Genomic DNA, 22,675 nt, shown 5'->3' with positions numbered 1-22,675 from the left:
GGGGGCGCCATTTGTTACACGTGGGTCTTGCTAGGGTTCGTTCCGCCGTGGAGTAACAAGGTAGAATTGTTAACTTTATATCGGCCTGAAAATCGTTACTCTTTATGTATGTGTATATTATTTTTTTTTTATTTTTCATTTCTCGTTCCGATAAAAATTTCACGATATCGCAAATACACGAAAATTAGTGTCAAGTCAGTTTTACGTAAAATGTCGAAAATTAGCAAGATAACTTTCCAGATGATGTGACGGTCGAATGAAAGAATGTCGTATCGATGCCAAAGTCAATTGGCTGACCGTAAGTGTCGACGATCGGCAGCGAGAGTGAGAGTCAGCTGCTGTACGTTTACGAGCGACAGTTAGAAACGTTCGATACGACCGATTTAATGGACACTTTCGAGAACTCCATTCACCGAGATGCTAGAATTTATCAAGTCATATATATGCATATGCGGGAATTGAATAGGAAATAAGACCTAGTTCACAGTTATCAATACATATTTAATTAGTGTTCATTACAGCGAAATCATTAAGGTGGTCTCCAAGTGTCCATAGAGAACTTTTATGGCTCAGTTGTTATATATATACACTTATGTATGTCTACACTAATTCTCTCTATCAGCTGCGCCGCTTTCGCCGCGGGCTAATTTTATATTCTCATTAACGCTTACACTTATTCCAGGACGTGCAACAATTGCGAGCGTGTTCCGTATGTATCCGAGTGCTATGGCCGTACACGTTCTTGGGCGTTTAGTGGTAATTAAGAGCGCGGTGAGATACAGACGCTGTATTAGAAAGACGCGAGTTCCTCCTTTACCGGTTGCACAGGTTTGTGTTATAAATACGAATTGAATACTTTTCGCTTTCTTATACTATTTTGTACTATAAAATGAATTGGATTTCGTATGTATATATATATATATCACAGTATTATTTAGCTAGTTAAAATTTGTCCGAACATAGGAGAAACAATTTTTTGGCGGTGATTCAATTTCTTCGATAAACACGAATTCACAATTCGCAGGGACGAAAATGTTGCGAATTCTCGTTATACGGACAACGCACGTCTCGTATATTCTTGTACGCAGCAAATTTGCGGTCACGTCCACACGGCTCTGATAGGCGGAATTGTCGCGCACGAGTGACTTCTTATAAATAAAATCGTAGTATGAGATTTACTTAAAAAGTCTTAAATTGTTATTCATATATTTCTCGGAGTCTCTCGATAACCAAAGAATGAATTTATAGCAAATACGAATATCTTTCTCGGCGATGCGTTATTTGTAAATTATATCGCGTTTGAGTGTATTCCAAAAAATTTTTAATCTTTTTGCAATCATTCAATTGCTTGTCAAATTAAATTTTTTTTTAAAACAAGCACGTTCGGTCCAGCCACGTTTGTTACGTTAATACGAAAAAACGAGCTAGCGGCAGTGTCTCTCCTTTGTCCCATTAGAAGCTTAACCATCAATTTGCAAAAAAGAACTTTTGAGAAATGCACTCGGCATCTACCCGGCAGACCTACGGTAAATATACATTGCATAAAATATGACGAGCGAGCGGTTGGCAGAGTCTCCATCCATTGCAGACTGGATGCTGCGCTCGGGATTCGCCATGGTAAACACTGTCATTATAATTCAATTTAATATTAATTTGTACTCGTACCAACTAAGCGGTGCTCATTCCACTCTGTGTCCAGTACTAGAGCGTAATAGATATTAATTTTTTAGTTTCAATGTCGAAAAACGAGCAAGGAAAAATAATAATGTAGATTCCTACCTTACCGACGATTATTATTTTACCGTCCGTAACAACGGTAACTGTACGAAGCTGCGTACGACATACCTATCTCTACAGGAGCAATGATATGGAGCCCCGAGGTACAGTACTGGCGTTTACGTGTAGAGAGACGAGTGGAAAAAGGGTTTTATTTGCGATTGCGCAAGTTTGAATTATTGGGATGCTCAAGAAAGGTCGTGACTGTCATTTGACATCAGTCTGGGTCTTTCTTATCGTGTCGGAGATTCGACAGGGACCTCGGTTACAGTTGAGAACCCCATCCGCCTCGTGGATGATGGATGGAGCCGTTCTTGCTCGTTCACGAGGAAGTTATTACGGGTGCAAAAGGTGCAGCGAAGTAAGGCGAGTTGGGGGATGCTGGAAAAAGGGCAGAATGTCGAGCGGTTCTCGTAGGAACGCGTGGTCCGGCAGCGACGGGCGTCTCGAAGATCCTCGACTTAAGTGGAGCAAAGTAATTGGTTAATGACCAAGTGGAATCTGCCGGAGTCGCTTCTGCGCTTCTCGGAGAAGCTGCCAGTCGATGATTACAATGTCTTAATTTGTTATATCCTAATTGTATGAAAAATTGGAGGGCACAATGTGTATATAGATATAACGTGTATGGATAATATATTTTGTATATATATATACGCCATCTTGGTAACCCGCTTTCTATATGGAACATAAGGATCTTCGCGTATCTGTATCTGTCGTAGCAGGTGGCTGGGTCGATGGTATCATTTCATCTAGGCAAGGAGTCTCGATGTTAAGCGATCAAGTGAACAATAGAAAATGGCTACGGAAGTATCGATCCTTGCCGATCCCAATATCGATATGGCCTGGATAGGACAAATGGGTGGGTACCGATGACGCAATACGAATCCCATGCTATTTGATTTATCGGCATGTCCGAATTACGTCGATTGCTTTCACCTCTCAACGTGGTACGTGGTACTTTCGTTACATTCGTTACTTTTTCTCCCTTTTGGACACCTTCCCGTTTAACCTTTGGGAATCGATGTCGTTGATCCTTGATCCAGATATGGATCTCGATAAGCCACCTTATACGCAACGCATGCCGCGAGCCTCGAGTGACAAGAAGTCGGTAACATTGTTCTCCGGTATAATTAATCGACTTAACCTCCATGCAAAGTGGCTACCCAACTTTTAACCACCCCAATCTGCGATCCGATTCCGGTATGCGACACGGTAGAAATGTTATCTCGATATTTTGGACGTCACGGTTCGATACGTTTGTCGTCATAGAAGTAAATTGACCAACTGGACCAGGCTCGTGGCAGACCCTGCCCAAAATTTTATTATGAAAATCAAGGGGCCGGATCAAGGTCCCACTTGGGTCTTTACTGGCCCAGTTGGGACCTAGACTCGGTTCTGAATGTATGGATGAAATTTTTGATTTGACTCTTTGTGTAGCTCGTTCATAATTTTTGTATGAAATACTACGTATATCGGGATATGCTCGAGATTAGGTCGCAAAGGAGATCATCATTGTTGCGCAATAGCCTTTCTCTGTCCGAACGAGAATCGCCATTACGAAGAAGCATTGTTGTAGACCTTGCGATTGCAGTTTGGTTGCTCGAAAGCGTAAGGCGTTTTTACAAGAGGGCGACTCGGTGCCCGCAGGACATGAAAGTATCCGCGTTTAGCGTCAAAGAACGGCATTAACCGTTGCTGCACGCTCAGTGATTCGCGCCATTCGACGTTCTCGCTAGCTCCTACAATCGTTTTCGAATTAACCAAAACAATGATGCTTCACTTGTACCGAGATCGGTGCACAATCTGCAAAGTTCGGTTGGTAATGGGAAACGTTAGACATTCGTTTTTTTTTTTTTTCCCCGAAGATTGGTACACCTGTAAAAGTATCCTGATGCAGGTTTGACATCCTAACCTAGTGAGCCAATTCGAGAAAGATTTTATCACGTAATTTCCCTATACAGAAATTCCTCCAGTCATCAACCGAACGAGTGACCACCCAATGCGTATCCACCTGAAGGTTCAAATTGAATTTTTCATCAGGCATTACGGGACTCGCAACAGCAGACGGGGACCCGTTCCTTCGGGCGGCTATCCAATGGAAGTGCACGCTTCAACTATGCCCCAGCGGCCTCTAACCCTCGCGAGTAACTGTTATTGCGGCGCGTAAAATTTTGCTCTGTCAAGCTGTCAGCTCCGGCTCGAATGTTCCGTGATCGTTTGTGCACTGTCATATCGTATTGCGGCGATTTCATTTTTACGAACTTCAAGGAGCATCGACTCTGGGCCAACGCGATTACTATTTCCCGGCAGAGGCTGTTACGTCTTTACGTAAGGACTCGATTCCCTGGGTAATTCGCCGTTAGCCGTATCACCCTGGATACACGGCAGTGGTACCAGCGTCTAGGAGTTTCGATAAACAGTCTGGATATCGGAGTGACGTTTGCTGGGCTCGTTTCCACGGGTCTTCGGGATCGTTCGGACGGGTAAAGGTAACCTGGGACAATTTGCAGGCGAGTCGGACGAGCGCGGTAACAGCTCGTATAAATAAAGGAGGGACAGGACAGAGCAGAAGGGTAATTGCGCTCGTGTGGACGTGGCACAGGCTATGGGATACACATGGAGTACATAGGTGGATTCGTGTACCAGTATAAGTATCCTGGTACCTATGGTGATTGGACGTAGGGAAATGGATGGCGAGAGTGTACGTGAGAGAGAGTGAGAGAGAGTGAGAGAGAGTAGTCGTAGAAGAGAGGAGTGTGTCGAATGACTTCCTAGAGGCGCGCCTGTCACGACGCCCCGGGTCATTGGTCACCCCTGTCTTATCTGAAACTGACTACGGACCATCTTAAGGAGCTTCTAGAGACCACGTTTATAGTGTAAAAATCATCCTAACTGGTTCCGTACAAATTCCCGTGCCGATGACGTCGTCGCGACAACTGCCGATCCACGAACTGGTCGAATCCTCGTCGGATCGACTTTGTCGTCGCGACGTCCGAGGACGCTCGCGTCGCGTAGGACCGCGTAGGTTTAATTGGCTCGCTGAAAATAGGAGCCGGGTAATTGCTCCTGTCAAAAGACTACGGGTCATGTCGTGGACGTTGGTAAACGGTAAGTCCAGTCCTTGTAAACCGGTCTTAGGTCCGTAAGCCGCGTGTCCATGATTCGCGACCTGGGCCCGAGTGACGGCGACGTCCACGACACAGACATTGGTCTACTATGAGCGGTGCATGAAGTAATTTTCTCTGCGATCTACAGTGTGTCTCCAGATTGATCGGTATTTAATTGTCTCCTGCGATCCTTTCAGATGGGGCATAGCGGAGGAGTGTCAAAGCAGCAGGAGCAGTAGCAGAAGAAAGGGGCCACCGCCAAAGCCGGGTGATGGCCGCCACTGACGGGCAGATCGTGGTGGCTGCAGCGCGCTGGGCCGAAGAGGCCACGTATCTCAGGGAGTTCGTCTCGAAGTACCGCTTACCTGCGGTCATTAAGATCACCAAGGGCCAGTATGGGGGCCTGGGCGTGCCCACGCTACCGGCGCCCAGTCTGCAGAGTACGGCCCTGCTCGTCTCGGCAGGAAGGCGGCGGAAGATCGTCGCCCAGGCTGTGAAGATCAAGGAAGGCAGACGGGTCGTGGGGGTCGGACCGCGTCTGGCCATTCCCGACTCGTACACGGGATACTTTGAGATACTCAGCGAGGAGGGCAGGGCTGTGAGGGGTATAGAGTCGGTGAACGAGCTGTCCCGTAGGTGTCCGGAGGAGGGTGCTCTCGTGAGGGAGACCGTCAGGGGCATCGCCTGCAAGGTCGAGGAGTCCGGGATGGTCGTGCCGGAGGGTTCGAGGACGTTGGCAGCGGGCGAGACCATCACGACGGCTGGCGAGGTCACGATACAGGGTCGGGGAAGATTCCTTCGGTGCGTCGATTGCCGCGGTGACAGTGTACTCCTGGGGATCGACCAGAGGGGCAGATTCAGCGCGCTGGCGCGGGAGGATAATATCAGTGGAGTTCACACGGCCAGGGCGCTGCTCAGCAAGAGACTTCCGTTGACGGTGAGACTGGTGCACGGGCAGCCTCCTCGGGGGTTGAAATCCTCGTCGCACTTCCTGCCGGAGCTGAGACTCCTGTCGACGTTCGAGGAGGAGCACGTGTTCGCGCTACCCCTACAGAGAGAGGGTGCGGCCGTGGCGCTACCACTGGCGGCGCCCTTGAAGCTGGTCAAAGCCAGGAACGAGGAGGTGCTGAGGTCTATGCAGGAATTCACTAGACTCGTCGACCGTGCCTCCCGTCTCGTGGCCGACGTTGCCGACAGAGCCCATGTCCTGGACGGACGCTTGGGCGAGAGCAAGCCAAGACAGAGCAGAAGCGGCGGATTCCTCAGGAGGTCTGCCAGCTCCGACAGTGCGAACCATCATAGGCACCATCACCACCATCATCATCATCATCAGACCAGTCACAGCACTCACAGTCACAGCTATAAGGACGAGAACAGGGTGCCACCCTCGTACACGGAAGACTACGACGAGATAGATCAGATTTACGACTACGTGCGAGGATTTGCGCCGCTTCCGAAAAGCGTGAGGTCCCCATACGAGAGCGCGGGCAGTAGCCCCCCGTTGACCCCAGTCACTGTGACCATCGCGCCGCTCCTGGACGACAGACCGGAGCCACCGCCTATCGAGACGATACCTACGAAGAAGATCCAAGCCGAGAAGAGGACGCGACGTGCCGTCAAGGAGACGCCAATGCCACGAGTGGAGAAGCCACCCCTGGCTAAGCTCTACGTAAAGAACAGCGGTACCCAGAGGGGTCGTCCGTTAATGAGGCAGAAGAGTGCGTCCCCGCTCAAGGAAACGCCACCCGGGTACAAGGGTGGCTCACCACTCTTTAACATTCGCTACAAGAGCCTTACCAACCTTCAGCAAGCTATGGAGCTGGACGGTACCCTGGACTCGAGTCATTCGGGTGGTCGCACGTCTGGGGATTCTGGGGCTGGTGCTAAACTTCCGGAAAAGAGGTCACTACATAATTAACTTCTCGACAAGTTGTAACCTTTTATATTTAAATATTCAAGTCGCTTCTGTCCTAATAACGTGACCTTTTTTTTCTTCATAAGATCACGCCGCCTGAGCAGACCACGCTCACTGACGAATCTGGTCTGGGAATTGAGAGGCGGAAGTGGCGTTGGCTGTCCGAGGTCGGAAACGCCACCGACAAACACGACGGCACCGCTACCCCCGACCAAGTGCGGACCGCGTCTCGCCGTTACCGTCGTGGCGCCCCGGCGCGTCGGCACGCTCTACCTCTAACTCGTAAGTAGTCCTTTGTCTTATTGTTAGTACCTAACAATGCATCCCTGCAACGGGGAGCCAGGCCAATCTTAACCCGTACGATCTTTATACCTTTTCCAGGAATCATAAATTCACAGGAATTACATTCGCTTGGTTGAAATTGGCCAAGGCCAGCCACTCGTATATCGATCTTCGATTTTTCTCATCCTCGGTACGGTTTATATTCTCATTACTGCAAATCTTTACGATTATCGCTCATCGTCCTACAAATCATTTAATGGACAGTTGCTGCCTCGACGATCGCTTAACGATTTTACCTGGGTTACGTGTTACGTGTCTCTTCCGCGTACACGTAGTACGTATGGATGAGAAATTGGGTAATCTTCTTGGTAAAAAGAGCCCTTACCGTTATCTATTATCTCGTAGAACCGACGTTATAAAATTATTTAACGCTTTTCCACGGACGATCGCTGGAAGATTTTAGCGGATGCTGTATAGATGGCAAATAAAAGCGGATAATCGAACGATTGGAAATTTTCAAGTCGTCGCAATGAACGTCGAAACAGATATATTTACAATGTCCAATAGTCTAGAGTCACTCGACTCAACTTCCTCGTTCCATTGTTTCCTAGTTCTATTGCAACGACGATTTCTACCGAACTTCTATCCAATTGTATAGCTACCGACCACTCCCGTAATTCGAGCATCTGAGAAAGTTGTAAATTGCGCCCGATTACGTGGCACATCCGTTCCGTAGAAGCCGTAGCCTCTCCTTGGATTATAAATCCATTCAACTTGACCAGCCCGGACGACGATGTCGAAAGATCATCCCGAAGCGCGTCTATGAAAGTTTCTTAAAAATCCCGAATATAAACAATTGAATTTCCCTTTCGCCAATTACCTCAATCACCTAGTAAATCCTCATTACGTTTCTCGCAGTTTCCTACAGATCGCAAGTCCGACTTCAGCGAAAGCGGATTTACTTCCTCCCTGTACCCGGTACGACGTCCTCCCGCATCCGGGATATTCGCGTTAGCACGCTGGCAGATAAACGAAATGACGAAGGAGGTATAAAAAAATAATTTTCAATTTTTTAGCTGCTTCAGCGAAAATTCAATTCGACGATGACAATTTGACGTACTTACGTTGGGAAGACTCGATTGTCAAACTAGAATTTCCACCTGTTATATATATATCTCGTGTATACATATATACACATGAAATCCATCTTGAAAACTGGTCGACGTTCCCAGGATGTGGAAATTAGCAAGGTCTCTACGGGGGGGTCAGACCTGGGTCAGCTGTCAACTGTTCAAACAGAACCCTGTTCAGCGAAAAGACTCTCTGGTAGTGACGGGTCCCTCGTACCTGGCAAACTCATCTTCGCCAAGCTGTGATAATGGCGCTTGTTAATGTCAATGCAAACACGTCACCCCGCGGATGGAAGAAACTGAATCGAACCGACTCGTCTTCTACAGAAATGACCTGTTGAATTTCCTGTTGAATTATTATCAACCGAAGGTTGGATGCCGAAGGTATACCTAAATCTATAGTCGGTTCACGATGAGTAACGACTCTGGCCCGAGAATACGTATCAGTCCCGGACAAGGGAAAGCTCCTCGTGGTGTCGCAACGTTCTCAGCATCCGTTAAGGATCCCTGCATCACAGTTCTCACTCTCGCACTGTATAACATGTCCGAAATCATACATATTTATCGGCGAATCTTACATACATCGCATGCACATAAATTATACGAGGGTCTGTCTCCTCTGTATAACATTGTGGGTATTCCTATTCTATTGTCTGCCTACATCATCTCTCGTCCCAGTGGGCTCGCTATGTCGTCCTGACTCACTGCTGTCATTTTTTCACCCATTTGCGAGCTAAAGCCATGTACGTGCACGACGCTTACGACAAGGAAGAAGCCATTGAGTTCATCTTCTTTTTTTTTAATCCTCTTCTCCTGTCCTTTGCGAAACCGTGTACGGCTACACCTACCAAATCGCGTTACTTTTGACTCGCAGGACACGCGAGGCTTTTTGGGTATCACGGAGCTAGACGAAAACTGGGGATTTAATTCTGGGTCATTGGGTGGATGAGTATCTATAGGGTACCCCCTTTTTTTTTTTACCTTTTTTACGCGATTACGACGAGAGTACAAAGAAAAGAATTCTTACCGAATACCGAAGAGGGGTCATCGATCCTCGTGAGGTTCTGCATTCATTAGAATATTTAGTGGAGGTCAACGTAATCATTATGCTTTAAAGGTGGGTTCATACTGCAGACAAACTGTGCCGTATAGCATACCGCGATACGTAATAGGCCAGGACGACGTTTTCCGAAAATTTTCTTGAGAACTTCGTGGGTATATTTCGCTTGGGTCTTACGCTCACGGACGTCGCCGGGCCTCCTCGAAAACCGGATTCCTAAACAAGCACGCGGGCCACCGGTTCACTGACTCGACCAAAGGCACATGTATAGCAAATGCTTTAAATCGTCAACTGGTGTATTGACTTTAGCCAAGGGAATTCATATACGATCGACGATCGATGTTCGATTCTTAGCCGTCACACCTACGCGTACTGGTACACTGAGATAGGCATCGATGGTCCAGCGAAAGAGGAGCAAAGCTCATTTTCCACTTTCACATGAAATTGTTATCTCTTACTAGCATTTATATTTTACGACGTTAATTACTACGGTCAAACTGAATTTGGATTTTAGTATTGGTCGAGAGATATTTTTTCCCAAATTATTCAACGTGCCCTTTGAACGATTTTATCGAAAGGTACCTTCGTCAATGTTATAAGAGCTTCCCGCAATGTCTTCCTGAACGGTGGGAAGTCCAGCAAAGCGATCTGCCTCGCTTTCCACTGTTTCTAATGGCCCATTGCCAGGCGGTTCACGGCGCTCTTTAATGGGAGGAATAGCAAGTCGGTGCATCAACAACTTATAATGACACGTGCTCGTATGTTACGTATATCATTCGCTTACGAGTAGCAGCAGACGCGGAATCGATCCATGGACTTTCCCTCGGTCGACGTTGCCTGAAAAGTGCACACGTGCGCGCCACTGTACCGGAAACGGTGTCGTCAGAAATATTTCTGGAGACGCACGATGGAACCTTGGATCGAAATGACCGATCGATATTTCACTCGTTGATAACCTCAAAAAAATTTTGTACCTTGTGTATATGCACGCGTCACGTGTACGTAGGTATAGGATTTTGCGTGGGCGGAGACCAGTAGCTACACGGTCGTACGGTCGGTTGATCCGCCCGTTGGACCGTGACGCGCGACCACTACCACTTTATTATTACTACTGGCACAGTACTGCGTTCCGTCATTTCACTATTCCCAAGTACTATGGTATCGTGGGGCACTGCGGGTACCGTACCTGGGCAAGGGCTCGTAACGTCCGGTTGATCGAGTGTGATCGCGTGCGACTTTTGACTATTCAATGTTTTCCATTTACAATTAGACGAGAGATTGGTTGCCCGGGACGGAGGATGCCGATGGGTACATTGTTAAGATTGAGATGAGTTTTTGTCTCTTGGAGTTATTAGCCAAGAAAGCCACAAGTTCTTACGGACTTTACGAGCCTCTGGGAAATTTATGTACTTGCTGTGCTCGTGTTTGAGCAACGGCGCAGATTATACTTTCTTTTGTTTATTTATTTTTTTTATTTTCAAAATCGACCGGTACTACTCTCATTAGAGTAAAGTGCTAGGAGGTTAAGCAATTACTGAGAATAGTGCAAATTTACTTGGCAAACGGGAAGTGAGAGTACTGAGACTAAATTTTTCTTTTTTTTTCTGTACAAAAAAAAAAAGAAAAAAAAATGGAATTCTATACTTACAGTGTGTATTCTATGTGTGTATGCACTTAGCGTAGAGGTAATATCGGCACAGCTAATAGATACCGGTTCTTCATCCGGCTTCTGAGAATTCGAGTGGTTTTCGAAAATAACATTTAGACCAGACAATGATTACGAGTGGAATTCGATCAGCTGTTCTCAATCATCAATAATATCCAGCGCTAGCAGGTATAACAGAAATGTTTTACCTGTCGTCTGGCCGGATGATTGATAAATAACGGCCCCGAGGGAGCCGGGGGGTTGGCTGGGGTTGGACTGATTAAAAAAGTGACGTGGTACTAAACATCCGCTCTGCGCTTCTTGTGGAAGCACGCGGTGGGTGAATAGCCGATTATAAAATGGACATAAGGTCGTAACTCAGGTAGTAGCCATAATTGGAACGTTAACGATACGATTCTTTAAAATAAGCACGCGGATAAGCGCCAAGACTCAGTTCCTCCTGTACGGCTTCGAATACATTTTTTTTTCCTCGCGATCGATTCTCCCAAGGTTGGTAACCCTTTCTTCTATCCTGAAACGGTAATACCCAAGGTGCACTATATCGCTACAGTAAGGATCGCGATCCTTTTAACCCGCGCGTATGGATCCACTCGGAAGAAGTCACCTCCGCCTGATCCTTCCACCTGACGAAGACTCGTGACGTCAGAGGAAAAGGATACGGAGTCGACCAGCGAATTCGTCAACGTCCACCGCCTCAAGAGCAGCCCGGGTGAAATCGACGGTCCCAAGTACATTAGTGGCAGTTTCGTAGGACGCGTAGTAAGTCAGCAAGCTAACCAGGAGGTGATCCATAGCCAACTGGATCGATCGCCAGGAGTCACCTGGGACATCCTTGAGGCCCCACGTGGATGTAAATTTATTATGCAATGGCGCAGGCTTCAAACAGAAGGGATACCGTGAGGGACGATCGTCGTTGTAAAAGTGTTCGAATGGTTCCGAGAAGTGTGGCGTGTGGGTGGTCTCTATATTCAATGATGTTTATGGCTGTGTCGCGGTAAAGTGACTGCACGGGCAGCCTATGGCAATCCCCGTGCACTCTGTACCTGCCACTCGCGCGCTGGATCACCGTTCCACGTTCCAAGAGTTCTCCCTGGAGAGACCGAAGTTCGTCTCCGAGAGAGCCACCGATCTTCGTCTCTCTCTCGCTCGACGGGAAACACCGAGAGAAACCGAGACGCCGGCAAGTCCCATGATCTTTTACGATCCTCACCCTGGGAAGGAAAACGGTACGCGATTGTCGCACTCGTCACCAGCACGCTTCGTTCAATTACGTTTACCACTGTCATAAATTGTTCTAGAAGCTTCTATAACGAACCAGTAATGGCCTCGTGATTCCATTAGCTGTAAATACAGTGGTGGTAACCAGGTGTCAGGGATGAACGTTGAACTAGGTTATACGATCCTTACTTTGTGTACTCTGATCGGCGTCCTGGGTAATTAGCACAGTCTGACAGCAGCTAACCGGAGGAACGAAGGATCCTACAGTGTCGTTTCGTATGGTGAAATTAATCAATTTTCATGTCTCTTCTGGCTCGGGTTCTTTCGTCGCGTAGGTGGATACCTTCGGGTACCGGAAGACGGGACTCCAATCTTCATCGGAGTCATTTACCGTTCACTCCGGGTGGCTGCACTCCAATCACGTATTTAAATCCAGCCGTGACGTCGTCCTAGTCGCTGTCGTCTCGTTGTCACGAAGGATGCGCGTACAACGGCGGGACGTCTGGCTGATTTTCAATGTCCAACGAGGGAAGAATGGCGACGATGTAAAAAGGCAGGATAAAGAGAACAATAGGACGGGGGGACATTGACGAATTAAACGATCCCGCCACGAAACGACATCCGAGGGCCGTGCGAAATCAGGTGAAATCGGGATTACGAGTGAAATGCGATGACACTTTAACGTTAGCGCGATTCTTACGGAGTCATGCTCGTCATTGGAATGGGTAGGAAGATACGAGGAACGGCGGAAACTACCGAATCACTTCGGCTTTGTAAAAATGACTGGATCGAATTCGCAAGGTGTATTGGCCTCGTGTCTATCGTGTGCACGAACACATCTACCGTATTACGCGACTTGCTTAACAGCTGTTTCAGCTTTTTTCTCGGAGGAACTTCTTTTTTGTCTATCCACAACGAAACCGCCTATATTGCCTACTGGACGGGTCAAATAAACGAGACATACATTTCACTAGATACGCGCTCCGCGTTAAGAAGGATCGACGATTGTCTTCGGGGAAAAGTCGAAAGGCCGATCGAAGTGCGATACTGCAGTGGGAATCGTCGGAGAAAAATATAACGATTTTATACGTATGGATAAAAAATTCAAAATTCCCGCGCAAAAGTCCCATGTATACTTCGAACTTGTTACCGTCCGAGCAGACGAAGGGAAGTCGCGTCGCTGTTGTTGCCAGGTGCGATTATGAAACATAGTCGATACGAATCGATATTAATCGATATTCTAATCGGAGGATCGACGCTCCGGGCGACGGTACTCGTAATATCCTTTATAACGGGACACCCCGGCCCCATCAGCCACTGGTGCTCTACGTGCTTCAACGAATGATAAAAAAAGAAAGTCGAGCAGCGTCTTCCTCCTCGAGGATACTGGAAACGCGAGGAACCTCTTCTTAACCGCGATTACTTATTTTCAGGCACCTCGACGCGTAACGCATTAAACGCACCTGGAGAATCTAACCATCCATCTGTATCTTCCTGGTAGTTTAGAATTTCCGTAATGCCCGTAACGCGCGGCAACGACCAAGACGCCACCTATGATTTATAACCCGACCGTACATAACCTATAAGTCTGTTATGTAGATATTTTGAAAACTCATTAAAGAACGTTGTTTATACATTAGCCAAAAGAAGTCTAACGATCCGGCGTTAACTTCGGGCTCGCCTTACGGCGTGTATCGATTAACTCGAAGGTTTCCACAGTGAAAATAACGTGAAGATAAAATTAATTCAAATACGTCTCTACTCGTCGAATGCTTCCTTACGCAATCGGACGAACCTTGTCGTTGCTGGGCTATTCACTTTCTGCGCGGAATGTTTATCGGCGCGCATGCGCACAGGCCCTTTCGGCGTAGACCCTACGGAACACGCTACGGGGCACGTTTCCATACGACACTTCGCCAATTAGTCGATATTTATCGCGACTACCTCGGAGCCATCGTTACTTAAATCCACGCTGAACTTTTAAGGGAATCGCAGTGCGCGTGGCCGATAATTTCCCTCTCGACAAAATGGCCCAATTTCCTGCGGCCATGTCTCTCGAGCAATTACGCCGTTATTTCTTGTAAGGACGTATACGTTGCGACGGTCACGAGACGTGTCGCTTTCATGGTGAAAACGGGAGTGACCAATCGCATTATCAATTCATGGGACTCAAGGTGGATTTTCACTTTTGTTTTGCCTCAATTACTATTTTAATCGCACGGACAAAGCACGTGTCTCGTATTGGAATTGCCTAAAGTGACGCTTCGAGACGTTACGAGAAGTAACGAACGAGCGTTATAGTATATTTGTACGTTGTGCACGGACCTTTAAGGACTATTGCAATGCAGAACATATAAAATGCATGGGTTATTGTCGCCAAGCCCCTTACCGACAGCTGCTTGTTAGTTGTTACCAGCCACGGAGCGGAGGTGAACCAGTCGATGGAAGGAACGAAGGTACCAAGGAATATACGAAGCAAAGGCAAAGGCAAAGGCAAAGGCAAAGGTAAAGGCTAAGGCAAACTGAAGGGACAGAGACCACGCCTTGCGCCTTGGCAGTGAGTTCGCTTCGCCTCGAGCATAACTAATATATCGACGGACCCTCTATGCTTCTCTCGCTAGTGGGTGTAGCGACGTCTACGAACGTGCGCGTCATGCGAACAAATTTCTTAAAATTCGAATTCTATCAAGGTAAGACTTGCTGGGAGAATATTCATTCGGACGGAGAAAATGTTTCAAAGCTATATATGTATATCCCATTCGAATAGAAACGGAAAGTTTGACAAACATATCGACGATCGATTAAGCGTCGATGGACCATCAGTTTGAAAATGGAAGCACGCGTACGATGGCGTAACGTACCTTTGGAATGGGTTGGCATGGTCCCGCAGAGCGGAACCGTTACTGCACGGTTTGAAAAAAAAAAAAAAAGTGGTCGAACGCGTTCGACGAACCGAATGTCTCCAGCATCGTGAATTGATCGGTAGGATCTAAGGATTTAGATACTTTCGGCGTTCGGTACTGTAATGCAGAATAATGGTATAGCGGAAGGATCGATGTCTGTTAGAAAATTTTTTCTCACGCTTAATCGATCCAGGGTAATTATTTTTATCTCCTTTACCAACGTCACTCGGCATGATTAGGTAACTACGAGCTGAAAAACTTTTTGACGTTACGTGAAAAAAAAGTTACTGGGTACTAGGTATAGGTGCTTCTCGTTCGAGATCCTTCGTCGCTCATAGCTTACGCGTCAAATGACTTTAAACGATCGACCGATCCACCTATGGATCGCTTACCTCCTCGGAACACTTAAGCAATGCGATCTATTTTTGTCCGATATCTAATAAAGTTAATCGCCTCCGTGCCGCTATGCACAATGTTGCACCGATTCAGCGGGCGTTCGTGGCAAAACGCGGTCGAGCCACGGCGTGTTGGCCGCCGAGCAAAACCCATAGGAGAGAGCGAGGACTACGGGTATCGTGCAAGTGGGCTTGAGAGGGTTGGCGCTAGGATCGAGTCTGCCTGTCGTACGAGCGATTGACCTGGGACAAAAGAGTCCTGAACACGACAGCTCAGCCTCTTGACGTCTGGTACACGTGATTCGATTAGTGTGGTCGTAGGATGGCAAGATTAATAATAAAATGAAATAAAAAATGAATTAAAATTTAATGAAAAATTTTTTTTTCCAAAAATTAATACCAGCCAAAATAAAGGGTCAAGGATGAGATTCGTTAATAAGAATTTTCAATAGAATTATTCATCGCACTCGGTTCGGACCAATGGGACTCTTTCTAGATCAGTTTGTATCCATCGCTACGCAGCATCCAGCCAACAGCACGCTTTCTTCCCCATATTAATCTGGGCTTGTTGAGCGCGCTTCTTATCCCATCAGGATTTTTCCGCGTTTTTGCGGTGCCTTCGTGCAACAGGCACTTTATCCTTGCGTGGCGTGGCGTGGCATGTTGTTGCCCGACGATGATTCTTAGTCAACGGTAAATCCTTCAACAGTGGGCCTCGGGTAGCCCGAAGTCACGAACTAGCTTTCGTGGTACCCACTTCATTGGAAATGGTCGTGGCTTTGTCCCTGACGTATATACATGGTTACCTTACGAGTTGGGTTTAGACCTGAACACCCAATAAGGGGGCCGTGCACACCAATGCACACTGAAAATCCCGAGTGTATATAAACAACGGCTTTGTCTCTCGTTCTCTTTTCTCGTTCGCTTCGTCCGATCCTCCCTGGCAAGAGAGTAGATCGTCTTGTGGACGCGTCCTCTAGCAAAATTGCCATCCCAGCTGTCCTTAATTATCAGCATCGGCCCCATCCCCGGAGGAGCGATTCCTTTTCTTGAGGTTGCACGAACCCCAGTCAAAAGATCCCACTTCGTCTTGAGGATCTCGCACGAAGTTGCACCTGTTGTAACCAGCGATTGTAATTGCGGTCCGATTAACGGCGACCTTCGCGCCATCTACTGAACTCCTGAATTACGTTCGCCACGCATTGTCTCGCCCGGTGCATCGTCATTGCCGTCACCTCGTTCTCGCCGCTATTGTCGCAGGATGCGTGAGACGCTGCAAAGAAACCTTAAGTCGGTATTACAATTGAAAATCTAGCACACGGCTCGTCCATTCAATTCATAAGTTTTTCTACCGGGAAATAGGACTCTCACGGTCGCTATGGCATCTCGGATGATACTTATCTCTTAGCTATAACTATATCTTGAGAAAAGTTAAGAATTATTACAGTTTCAGACCAAGATCGTTCTAGAAGGTTCTATATCGACGAGACACGATCGTGTCTCGATAGCTCGAGAGTCTCGCACCGGGATCACATTCGATTTCGATAGTCTCCAGCTGAGGGAATGGTGGCGATCGATAGACGCTCTGAGCACGATTCAAGCTACGTTTCTTAGCGATGCATGCAAACCCTAGTGTTGCATCACCACTCTTACAAGATTCTCCTCTTAACTCGACTCTAGTAATTACCTAGTTCGTGCATAAGCGAGCAGCGCCGACTTGATCGCCATTTTTCTTCTTAGTTTGATTCCTTTGAAATCTCAGTATATACCCAACAAAGGATAAAACTAGGATTATTAAATGCATCGCAAACCTCTCACATTTTGACGTACACACATCGTATATACGGTTTTTTTTAACCACTGTAGTATCGCTCTTCCACTTGGTTTGGATAACGTGTAAATTTCCATTTCTCATGTAAATTCCTTATCCACTCGTCTTAAAGTTCCGATTTACATTAACCAACGATGTTCCATTGGTCGAACCAGTTGGTTTCTATCCACTAAAGCAGATAACTACGGTCGCACGGAGCCGTCTTCCATACTCTGAGTAGCTATAGTGAATTTGTGGATATAGGTTATGTACGATATACCTACGTAGACTCCGCAAGTAAATTGTACTGTCTAACTAAGCAGGGCAAGACTCGGGCGAGCGAGCAGTCAGAGTGGCAAGGCAGCTTACTCGACGGCGGCATGTGATCTGGGTCGGCCGATTGCAACAATGCGCTTTGTGTCGTGTTCTAGACTCCGAAGGCACTGTGACACAATACACGCTGCTGTGACATATTAGCTCCCTTCGCCTGCCTACGCGTCGCTGCTCGCGAAGAACCGCTGAAATCTTCCAGAAAGCGTCTGACGTTACTGCTTCTCAGTGCCCATAGGACGCCATCTTTCTTTTGTTTTACAAAGAACAGAAGACCCGCCGAGTCTTCGTATTCTCCGAAATATCGTTCTTCGAAGAATTTTCGATATTTCTTATAAATAAATAAAATTACGACTCTTTAGTCACGGCTGTCTGCTCACTTTTGCACCGGACTGTAGTCCCTGTCGTTTGCCAAGGTGTGCCTACCTGTGTACCTATCGGTGAGCTCGAGCTATATACGCACGGATACTCGGTTTTCCTGTACTCATTAGGTTGCGTTTATCTAACAAAGTAACAGCAAAGAAGTAACACTTTGCGGAAGGATCGATAGCGCATGCGTGCAACGACCCTGCCATGGGCGGGCTGTCTGACTGCTTGCCTGCGACCGTTTCCGGAAGCCTGGTACCGGTTCGTATCCTGCCTGTCCCTCTTATAATTCGATAGTCACTTTATCAGAACGCCCTCTGCCTCCCCTCCTACGGCAAGAGGCTTTCATTATCTCGTAAACTTTTACGTCCTGATGTTACACCGGTATAAATTGTTTAGAGACAATAGAGAATCTGCGCAAACGAAACTGGGATACTTTTTGTTTATAGCTGATTCGATCAATTTTACCTTTAAATGCGATTCAAAATCACGCGGACTTTTTATCGTAGTACGCCGTGCGGCCGCTACGAAACTAGAGCTCGTGGCGCTGCAGTATTCCGTTCTATTTTCTGGGTTAATGGCTGGACGAATTCATGCTCGGATAGCCGTTTGGTATTACGACGCGGTGCACTGACTAGAATTCTCGAGTGAACTAGTAAACTGACCCAGTGATATCGAGTGGAGAAGATCCCATGGTTGCCCGTCACAGTGAAATAGGAACGTGCGCATAACCTAAAAGCAGTTGTCGAACCGTTGCACGCTTTCTAGAAAACATTCTCTTGGATACGACGATTATTGGATCGAGCTACTGTATTTCTGTAAGTAGGTTCTTCTTTTAGTTACAAATTAGACATGCCATAGACATTTATTTTCGACATCCCTTTGGCAGGACGATTACACTCGAATGGCCTTTGTCCTTCGATCGTGGAATTATTGACTGAAATGTATACGCACAGGTTAGGACTGAATTCTAGTGCATCGCTAGTGCAGGAATCTGCGGTATTGTAGAAGATCTACGAGTCAACATTTTTCAAAGCACTTTCTCTCTCGGGGGGGTTAAAAAATATTTCAAACCACTTCCGTAACGCTTGGTCTAGCATGTAATATTCGCTCGCTCAGACCTTCTGGATAAGGGACGGAAATTTTCGTGAACGCCTTCAGACATAACTCACTGTGCAAAGTCAGGCAGTGGTGAATACAATACATTTTTGACTCACGTGTGAGTAAGTATTTTGCTTGGGCACGTGTGCGCCTCTTCAGTCAGGTGGGTCATTGACCTTATCCCGGCTTGAAGTATTCGTCGGCGTTCACTGCACAGTTTCAATAATGAATCCATTGTTGCACCTGCCATAGTATTTCATACGAGACTCTTATTTAAAACTACATTTGAAGTTTCCGATGAGTGTCTATATCTACCTCGAGACTCTGTAGCTCCTCGTGCCAATGAATCCTTTTATTTCCGTTTTTGCATCTTCGCAGGACCCTGCATAGCCATTATGGCTGTCGGTAATATTTTATTTTTCGTGTAATTACCGTTAATCATAAAACGCGACGTACCGTAGACAACGCCCTTAACTTAATGGAAGAGTACAGCTTTCATTCTTCATGGCTAATTTTTTTCTTCTTTACTTTCGATTTCGCGTAGTAACGTGTTCCTTACGTATTTTTCAAGAATCATCCTAGATTTCCTTACTCGGTGTATTCCTGCATTCCTGGAGGGGCCGGACGCTTAGGGTCACAAAGGTCGATTTACGAACGGCTCTGTGAGAATCTCCGATGACTCGCCGTGTGGATGTAGCTTTACCTCATGGATGTATCTACTATCGTCCCAGTCCACCGGTGCCCTTAGGTTCACATATGGATATGAATATGACGGTACCCACAGCGTGGGTCGCTTTGTTCCTCCTTGTGGTTCTATCTACCGTACAATGGCGTAGAGAGGAAATTTAGAAACTCGTTCTACATATATTCAATATTTTTCATTCAGCTCTACAAATTCTTACGTATTCCAAATTTATTTTAACGATCAAAGTTATGGTACCTTTTTTTTCAAATCTATTAGTCTCTTCATTCAAATTGCATTACGTTCGTTAAATAAAAAATTGTTTTCTTCGGTATTGGTAATACCATCCACGTGCTCTTAATATATGAAATGTCTACGTCACTGAAACGCACTCTATGTGATAATAAGTATGCACGAGCTTTGCCATTGTGTGAACATGGATGGCAATAATGCTAAGGGTTATTGTTTCGGAGAAAGGTGGTCCGGCACCAAGTGCTACGTCCGGCCTCTTAGTTCTTATTGTTGCTATTACTCGAATTGTTGCTGTTGTCGTAATCGTCCGTATAATAAAGGGGCTCGGTCTTCCGACTACCTCACCCTTTCCGCGTTGTCCTTGAACCTCAGCGGTTTCCGTTCAAGAAGACCCTCCTTCTTTCTCTGACTTTTGGGAAAATTCCTTTATGCACGTCGAACTGCAAAGAGTCCCGCGAGATGGCAGCACTTTACGCCCCTAGCGGAAGAGACAGGAGTTACACACGGTGAATCCATAAAAACTTACTATACTCGTGCACCTTGTATTGTCCGTATTAAGAATTATAATAGCTTTGTAATTTCATAGCAGGTTTGACTCTTGAGAAGCTTGCCGAATTTGGCAAACGTTATTCACAATGCCCGATCACGTGTAGTATCTACTGCGTATATCCACGTTCCACGTAAGAAAGTCAATAAACTTGGTTTCAGGCGACGCAAATAAAGAGCCAACACATCGTGATCAAGCGTTTGTGGTTTACAGTGAAAAAAAACCAGGGTCAATAATCTTGAAATCACTCGGGGGTGATTCGCACTCTTTCGCTCGTCTAACCGTTACACACGTGTAAGCCCGTTGACAATGAGAATTGCGTGATAATCAAAAGTGTTCTTGATCCCATATGACACACTATAGAATAGTGAGAGCCGTATATAGTTATACCAACATATATATAGATATATCATTACAGTGACTATTAAACGAATCGACCAATTCCTTCGTAATCTGAAATCGTCGCCGGCGGCGCCAATTAAGTTTGAGCAGCGTCGAATTTAATTAAGCATCTTTTCCCCCAGAGATTCGATTAAGCATCCAAGATTCACTGTACGTATACAAGTACATGGACCAAATGGCAATTTAAGGTTTGGCTGGGTCTTGACTGTTTTTTTTTTACTCTGATCAGTCCCAGCGATTCCCGATAAGGAGAGAAGCCACAGTGGCCATAGCCATTATTTTTATTACCTTTTTATCAGGACTCCCTGTATTACTTTTCCCACTTTTTTTTTTCTCTCTCTCTCTCACAAACCAATGCATTAACTTCTTCGTGCTCAAGTAGATTATACTCCAGTATGACTTTTTTTTACAAAAATCTGAAATTCGGTTTTTCTTCACTCATATACAATTAATCGCTGATTCGGCACGGTGATCTGCAGGGGGTTAGATTGGCAAGGATGGCAAGCTCGTTCAGTTCCAATTCGTATGAAATTCGCAATCCCAATGACGCGCCGCAGGCTTAATTCGCAATAGCACAGGACGCCTCTATTTCCGTCCGACTCGTAGCCATTCACGTTTGCCCGTAATCGGGAGCCAGTAGTCACTGTTATCATTACGTACTGGTAAGATACCATCAAACTGTCTATAATAACAGCTACCGACCCACTATGTCTGCGCACAGAAGCAAGGACGTGTTTATTAAATTATATGAAATTATTAGCCACAAGGTGCTCTCCGCGCATCAACTCATTATAATGTATCGGGCAAAGCCACGCATTAGCCCCTTTTCTTTCGCGACGTGCGAATCGCCATTGCCTCGTTATCCACACGCCTGATGTTCCATCAACTCGATTCTCATTCGACTGGATCATCCGGTGAGCGGTCGGACTTCATTTTCCCGGAGGGATCTTTAATACTAAATCATCGCCCGCAGCTATTCTCCTCTAGCAGTACACGTATTTTTCAGGTATTAGCACCGCGCTAAAACCTGCTCCGAATATTCCCATCAAAGTCCCTCAGCCATTTATTACACGTACTCTGTCTCCTGTATCGCAGCCATTATTCGTTATCTCGTGTCGAACTTGTAACTGATGATTATTTTATTTCTTTTACAGATTCGACCGACGAAGAGTCGAAGAAGGCACCGAGCGCTCCACGAAGGGCGACGCGGATCTCTCACGTCTTCGATTAATCAAAATTTTCGTAGCCAGAGCTCAACGAGGACCGAGATAAAGGGGAATACGTAGGCTAGAACCCACCCGATCGTTATGAAAGAAACATTTCATTATAAATCCCTTCCCCTCTTCGTTTCCTTCCATCTCCTTTACATCACTTTAATGCTAACATTCTAACGCATCGTTAACGCGAGCCATTCGAACTCTCCGGGTTCAACTGTTAACGTCCACCGAAAAGAACGGTCATTTTTAACTTTTTTTTTTTTTCTATTTGTTTGTTTTCTTTTCTTTTCGTCTTTCAATCGCTAAATCGATTCCTGCGTAGACGCGCGTACCTCGCGGCTTTACACGTTTTTCACTCCTGGCATCGTTATTCTTTACATTCCCATCCCTCGGGATCTCTTCGTTTTACCGCACGACTTACTTTCCTTTTCTTTTTCCCCTTCTCCTTCATCCCTTTGAAACGACCTGTTTCTCCTCCCCACCCGACCAACCTTCCCCTTCTTCACCCCCCCCCCC

The 22,675-nt window shown here is 46.4% G+C and overlaps 1 protein-coding gene across 7 annotated transcripts in view; it reads left to right on the top strand.

The window, feature by feature from the left end:
* LOC107264558 overlaps positions 1 to 22,669 on the top strand; it is a 74,250-nt gene extending 51,581 nt beyond the window's left edge. For all 7 annotated transcript variants that reach the window (XM_025082360.1, XM_025082362.1, XM_015732947.2 and 4 more), the window contains 3 exons: positions 5,081 to 6,785; positions 6,885 to 7,080; positions 22,097 to 22,669. In XM_025082360.1, coding sequence (XP_024938128.1) covers positions 5,155 to 6,785; positions 6,885 to 7,077 — 1,824 coding nt within the window. In that variant the 5' untranslated portion in view covers positions 5,081 to 5,154 and the 3' untranslated portion in view covers positions 7,078 to 7,080; positions 22,097 to 22,669. The remainder of the gene's footprint in view (positions 1 to 5,080; positions 6,786 to 6,884; positions 7,081 to 22,096) is intronic.
* Positions 22,670 to 22,675: the final 6 nt, after the last annotated feature.

This window comes from Cephus cinctus, unplaced genomic scaffold, assembly GCF_000341935.2.
Source record: "Cephus cinctus unplaced genomic scaffold, Ccin1 Ccin1_scaffold0013, whole genome shotgun sequence".
In the NCBI taxonomy this organism is placed as follows: Eukaryota; Metazoa; Arthropoda; class Insecta; order Hymenoptera; family Cephidae; genus Cephus; species Cephus cinctus.
The sequence above is the reverse complement of the archived record's forward strand: the minus strand, read 5'-3'. Positions and strand labels throughout refer to the sequence as shown.